The sequence below is a fragment of the Takifugu flavidus genome, chromosome 14 (assembly GCF_003711565.1).
Source record: "Takifugu flavidus isolate HTHZ2018 chromosome 14, ASM371156v2, whole genome shotgun sequence".
Taxonomy (NCBI): Eukaryota; Metazoa; Chordata; class Actinopteri; order Tetraodontiformes; family Tetraodontidae; genus Takifugu; species Takifugu flavidus.
This window is the reverse complement of record NC_079533.1, coordinates 12,933,487-12,940,488: the sequence shown is the minus strand read 5'-3', so window position 1 is coordinate 12,940,488 and position 7,002 is coordinate 12,933,487. Positions and strand designations below refer to the sequence as shown.

Below are 7,002 nucleotides of genomic sequence, written 5' to 3'. Positions count from 1 at the left end.
ACCCCATTCATAAAAATCTGGACCTCGCGCCTGCGCAGTAAAGCTCGGAGTCCTCCCCATTCATAAAAATGTAACCTCGGCATTTCAGCCCTTCGAAGTCGCTCTGCCCTCCCATTCACAAAAAGAGAGAGAGGGGGAAAAAGCTGTGGCATCTGCGCAGTGCCGTCCCCTTCCTTTCCTCTCTTCCCTCCCATTCATAAAAACTCACTTCCCTCCCCCTCGGTGGTTGCAACATCACATCCAAAGCTTTGCGTCCACAACCGCAGTCGCCTTTTACGCACTCCGGAGTGGAGAATAGTGCACTAGACCTCTCAGTTTCTTACTTTTTGGACTTACACCTCACGCAACCTCCCCGGAGCTACCGCCTGCTCAGACTGGACTATATCCTGCGCGCAAAACGTCGTGCCCAGATGAAGCGATGAAATTTTTATCCTAAACCCACCGTAAGTGCTCTCTCGCCTGTAGCGCTTGGTTAACTTTTGAGTTAAGGCATCTAAACCCACTTTTACTGGGCACTGGCAGGAAAACGCGCCTGCACACTGTATTTTGCAACAATCTGCCTGTTTGCGCTCCGAGTCAATATTTAACCGCACGGAGCAGCGTGAGGGCACGGACGCGACCAACTGCGTTCTGCTCTCAACTTCCATGAAAATGTTTTGGCCGCAGTGCTTTCCGCATCTGATCGCGCTCGTTCATGGTTATTTGAGTGCTGACAGAATGCCTTTATATCCCCCACCTGAATCTCCAGCCACCGTGCGCTTCGGTTGCGCCGCGACCTCGTTCCGCGTCAACCGCCCGCTCGGCGCATCAAATCGGACGCGTCAGGTGTTTTTATGCGCGCTCCTAACTCCAAACGCTGTGCGAAAATAGCCTTTAATCAAGAACTTTTACGGCACCAGTGAGCAATAGAGCTGTGGTGACGCGCAGGCGTCCGTCTGGTGGCACGTCTATCATTTCCCGCATCGATGTCGCGCTTTTATCCTTTACATTTAGTCTAGAATGCGCGTCGAACCATGGTATCTGAGCGAACGCCTCCGGTTTATGTGACTCAATCCCTTCACATATCTCGCGCGCGCGCACACACGCGCGCGCACTAACACACTTGTACAGCCCAGGTTTGGAGCCCAGTCGTCTAGATCTGGCGATCTCAAACGCTTGCGTCCGTGCCAGCAGTGTCGCAACAGGTTTTTCAACCAGGCGTTCGCGAATTTCAGGGACATCACAAAACGACGTGAGAAAAACGTCGACGACTGACACGTTCAGATAATCAAACGGTCCGTGAATTAATCGGGGCTGTGGAATAATCCACAGACGTGAAAGATTCATCGAACCCTAAACCATCGCGAATAGAAAAAAAACTGGACGGGTTCTGTCCAATTGGTTCTCTTATATCCCGCTCCTCGCTCCTCTTTCGGTCTTTTTCTCATCAATGACGAAACCGATTTCATTCAGGTTCACCTGGAGCGCTGTGATTCATGCACCTCCGAGTTCATTCACAAAACTGCAGGTCTCTCTTTCTTCCTTTCTCTCTCTCTTTCTCTCTCTCTCTCACACACGCATACACACGCATACACACACACTCGCTCGCGCGCGCGCGCAGATCAGCCTCTGATCACTGATTATGCATTTATGTCCCACAGCCGTAGTCAGTTGACCATTTCTGTAAGAGACGATTTTGCTTGTTGTCTTCATGAAAGTCTATTTTCTGGCCACCTTTTGTTGCATATCTTGTATTCAAGCCCAGTGGTGAGGCACAGACAGCCCGACTTCCAGTGTTTTAACGTCGGTCATAAAGAAGAGGAGGTTGGGAAGTTTTTTTGATGCAGAGAAGGGTCAAGATCATTTTTAAAACTCAGATTTTTGCCAAATTTCCCCACACAACACAAATAAGGCTTCACTTTGATGTTCTTGCCTGTAATAACTTCTGACGGGTCATTATTAACATTAGTTTGGTGCGTTAAATCATCATTCAGAGGGTATTTTTACGCAAATATGTGATTTCCTTTGCAAATGATATAATAAGCAGATTTCTAAATCCTGTGGAACTTTGATCATGAGTGGATATGGTCAATAAAGTTAAATACCATTTGTTTATGTCTTTGCAGTGTCACTAAATGCTGCTTTAGAGTGAAGACGTGCGAGGCACAAGCCTACACATGGAGTCCAGGGTTCCTCACCACATCCCAGGAGTGTCCTCCACCCTAATTTCCCAACCCCTGCTAGAGAGCCGAGTGCCCTATGGCCGCCTGCAACATCCACCCACAATCTACCCCATAGACCAGATCAAGTCCTCACACGTGGAAAACGACTACATCGACAGCCCCGCTGTCGTATCCCAGCAGCCCTCGTGCCAGAAGTTGGCCGGCCGAAGAATCACCTGGCTGGGCCAAAGTCAGGAGGGCTTCCTGGGGTCGAATCACAACCACCATCACAATCACCAACATCAGCACCTTCAGCAGGGTCGGTGTGAGTCCTACCCCCAGCAGGACACCACTACCCACCCTTGGATTTCCTTTAATGGTAGACCCAGCTCTATCAGCAGCAGCAGCAGCACCTCGTCCGACCAAAGGCTGTTGGACCACGCTGCCCCAACCCCCACAGTGGACAACCACCCAACCCTGAACCCTCATCAGGGCCCCGTCAACACAATCACTACCCGAACATCCGGTTGCCTCAATCCCTCTGAATCAAAAGTACTCACCTCCTCTTCCTCCGCTTCCTCCTGCTCACCCTCCTCGAAACTGCTCGATCTGAAGCCTGGAAAGGTTCCAGCAGGAGGCGTGTGCACCACCGGAGGTCAGCAGGGGTTGCCTCTGATCCCTTCCTCCCCAGCCGAGAAGAAGCACCTCCTTCTCTGCGAGAATTGTGGAAAGTGCCGATGCACGGAGTGTACGCTCCCCCGGACCCTACCTTCTTGCTGGGTCTGCAACCAGGAGTGCCTGTGCTCTGCTCAGAGCCTGGTGGATGCAGCCACCTGCATGTGCCTGGTCAAAGGGATCTTCTACCACTGCACAGAGGACGAGGACGACGAGGGCTCTTGCGCCGACAAGCCCTGCTCGTGCTCCCAGGCCAACTGCTGCGCACGCTGGTCCTTCATGGCCGCCCTCTCCCTCGTCCTGCCTTGCCTGGTTTGCTATCTGCCAGCCACGGGCCTGGCCAAACTGGGACAGAAGTGCTACGACAGCGTCAGCAGGCCCGGCTGCCGCTGCAAGAACTTGCAAGGCGGCTCGAGCATCCCAGCCTGTAAAAGCGGAAGCGCGAAAGGAGGGATGCAGGAGAAGCAGCAGGGGTCATGATGCTGGACAAAACTGGCTGGCAGTTGACAGGACCACGCAGTACTTGCTCTGTAGACAGGACAATCCAACATTCTCCCTTAAACTGCCCCATTAGTCTGCTGGAAGATGACTTGTTTTAAACAAAGGTACTTAAATGTTTCTTCGACCTATGTTTGTAAGCGTGGATGAGGGAAAAAAAAGGGGGGGGCGGGTTGAGCTGTGTTTGCTAGTAGGGAAAGCTAACAGCCCCAATGAGATGTGATAAAGATCAAGAGAAGACTAAATTGCGGGACTGGTGTTTTTTTCTGATGTTTATGAGAAGATGGCTGAAGGCACAAGGTCATTGGACCCCTTTGCTGCTCTGTATTTAACAGCTAATTTTGTAAAGGTAAATAACCGGAAGCCGTTTTTTTGGGGTCACAGATGACATCAAATTACACGCGGGATATAAATGTCTGCAGGAAACCCTCAACCCCAACAACACAGCCGGAGTGTACCACTGAAAAAAGTCAGCGCTCATACTGTGGTTTGGGATGGGGGGGTGCAGCGAAGAGGTTCTGAAAGACTGAACAATGTTCACCAGTCACCTCACAGGCAATGCATGTCATGACCTGCATGCTGTAATCTAATGGTCACCCACCATGCTAAATTTCAACGTGTTGTGAAGATTTGTGCATATTCTTTCTTAAAAAAGATCTAAAAAGGAAAAAAAAAAGTACACCCGACCTTCTCAGGGACTGTTAGAGTAATCCTCTTTAGAACTTGGCCTACAGCATGTTACTAAACTGCCTCATAGCCCGGTATACTTCCTCTTTGCACAAGGATGCAAAGACAAATTTAAGGGCAAAAAAAAGGCAATTGTGAATAACTTAAGTAAGCTACGAGAGTGACAGACTGAGGTCTGCGTGGGGAGGGAATGCAAGTGACAGCGAGCGGGGGGGGGCAGACAAGAGAAGTCGTTGAGCATCCGATCGGCCTTGGTCAAACTCAAACTGCCACTTGCACAATCTTTTTAAAGCGACGCAAACCCCCTACAAGACGTACTAAAGCACAGTATTAACCACCTCAGCTATCTCGCGTTACGTTTCCGTGCACTAAATCGACCACCCGCCCCCTTTACACGCGCCGTCTTCTTAAATTGTTATGCTGCATAGATGCATTAATCATAGTTTGTCCTTTACTCCTAAAGTCTATTTTGTGGCTTGCATGAGGTTCCTAGGACTTTGCCAAAGGAAGCTAGTCGACAGTAGCTTGTTGTTTCTGTTGTCGCAGGTGTTCTGCTCTGTTGCCAACTGGTGTTGACAGCAGTTGCTTCATGAAAGCATGCTGCCCTTTAATACAGATGGCCTTTTCTGTTTGGCACAAAGGCAAAGTGTCTTTGTGGCCCCCGTAACCTGTATTTCATACTGTACCCGTAATTTTCCATGAAGGTGCCTAACTTTGCTCATTTGTCTTGTTGCACAAAGCTAATATCACACAAGAGGGGGGGAAAAAAGAAAAGCTGATAGACACACTGTCCTTAGTCTTGAATGTATGAGGCAATATTTTTAAAACCTAGCAATTCAGTCAGAGAGAAAGGTGCCAAAAGGTGAAGAGCGATTGTGCTGCTAGGTGAAAGGCCTAGTCGGCGGGCAGCAGATGTCACAGATGTTTTCACATTATATTTAGTAATAGAGCTATGCAGGTGAAATATAATTTGCTGTAAATAGTTTCACGAAAATTTGTGTTCTTTAGAAGAGACCTTTAAATGTCCTTGAACGATTGCATGGTACATATAACTACAATTCAGTACAAAAATATATAGAGAATATATTAGATATGTATTTTGGAGGGAAAGACGTTTTCGAGGTCATGAGAATCCAGAAGGGGGGAATGTGCGGGAAGGGGGTTAAGAAAAAATTTTCAGTCCCTAGCACTTGATTTAGAAAAGTGCGCCCCGGCAATATAATGAAACAGAGGAGGAAAAAAAACCCTCCCGCTGTTTATGCTATCCATGGCTCATTAGCAGTCGAGAGGCTAAGCTAATTCCCCGGTTCCTCTCTGAGTCCTAAATACTGTGGACTCATTGAATCCACACAGGGAACACAATCTGCCCCTATCCGGATCAACCCATTTCCTGCTGTTACTGCTCAGTGTCTCGGCTCTCTCTTTCTCACTTTATTTTCCCCTTCCTCTTCTTCCCTTCTTCCCTCTCCCTGAGAAATTGTCCCACAAACACCCCTGGCCTTGATTGGCAAACACAGCTGCTGCACATAACATCCGTCATACCACAGAGTCGGGGAGGAGAGAGAGACCAGTCTCCTTTCTCCCCTCTTGCCCCTGTTCCTCTTTAACCACGGACCTGGTTTTTTCAGTCGCTGCCTTCTCTTTTTTTGCTCAACTCTGTTCAGACTTTAACTTCACACTCGCCTTCCAACGCATGGAAATCGCAAACACAACCGACCTGTTTTATCTTCACGGCGCCACGACGCTGTGACTTTTTACACACCCGCGACCCCCCAGCTTGTGTCGCTCACACATGGGCCCCGGAATTGTCTTCATGTCCAGCCCAAAGGGGACAGAATGTCGACTCCATTCCTTCATGCCTTTGCAAGTGTCAATGTTGGGGAATAAGAACGAGATCTGTGCTTTCGCTTTCTTTAGATATAACGAAAAAAGAAAAAAAAACTCTCATATAAAAGGTTCCCTTTATAGATATATTTATTTTGAAGTTCTATTTTATATAGTATTTATTTAGATGCCAACTCTTTGTTTGTGAAGAAAGCTTATGTCGAAATGGAATGTACATTGACAATGGAAATATATATTGTTAAATATATCTGGCTGTTGTGTCGTTCCTTTTAAGGAGTATTTCAAACTACTCACACTCTCACCAACACGCACATTTGTTATTATCAGATGTTATTGGATCACTAGTGTCCAGCTCTACAAGTAAAGTTTAGTATTCGGTGCACAAATATAGTCTATGAAAGAGCACGTTTACAGAGTTTAGTCGGTATTTGGTTGGTTTAGGCCGACACTTAAGCTTGCTGAAGTCCTCCCTTCCTGTGTCTGAATAAACGGCTCTCTATAAAACACTCTGAGGGCACTGAGGGACAAATAAAAGCAGTAAAAACGAAATAAGCAACAGGAAATATTTCACTAAATTACTTGGGAAGAAGGATGTGAAATAATAGCCAATTACTTGGGCTCATATTGTGCAGTGCTGTTAATTTATACAAGTAAATAGAAAAGTGGATGTGTCTGGGTTAATCATATGGCTGCTGATTCATTTAACCAACAGAGTTGTTTGTGTTTGTGACACAGAAAGTACCAAAATGTATATTGAACTAGCAAAGTGAGGACATCTTGGCTGGTCCTCACAACCCAAAAGGTTTGTTTGAGGTTTAAGTTTTAGGTTCAAGGTTGTTGTGGTTGAATGTGTAGTTGTGATGTGTGTTTTATGGCTATTAGAGTCCTTACAAAGACACAATTATAAATGTGTGCGTGTGTGTGTGTGTGTGTGTGTGTGTGGTGTGTGTGTGTGTGTGTGTGTGTGTGTGTGTGTGTTGTGTGTGTGTGTGTGTGTGTGTGTGTGTGTGTGTGTGTGTGTGTGTGAGAGTTGGAAAATTCTCATGCTACTAGCAAAGTGGGGCCATTTGCTGGGCCCAACAACATTGAGGACTATTTAAGGATTAAGACTAAGACCCAATTCTGGCCTCAACCAACTGTAAAGGTTGAGGCTAGA

General features: G+C 47.3%; 1 protein-coding gene across 1 annotated transcript; it reads left to right on the top strand.

Moving 5' to 3' along the window:
* The first annotated feature begins 203 nt into the window (after window positions 1-203).
* Window positions 204-6,093, top strand: spry4 (sprouty homolog 4 (Drosophila)). Its single transcript, XM_057054787.1, has 2 exons — window positions 204-443; window positions 2,106-6,093. The coding sequence occupies exon 2, from the start codon at window positions 2,157-2,159 to the stop codon at window positions 3,294-3,296; it is 1,140 nt and encodes a 379-aa protein (XP_056910767.1). The 5' UTR covers window positions 204-443; window positions 2,106-2,156; the 3' UTR covers window positions 3,297-6,093.
* The last annotated feature ends 909 nt before the right edge of the window (window positions 6,094-7,002 follow it).

What these genes read in the sequence shown, in the direction of transcription:
- spry4 (XM_057054787.1), top strand. Translation starts at nt 2,157, where the DNA reads ATGGAGTCCAGGGTTCCTCACCACATCCCAGGAGTGTCCTCCACCCTA.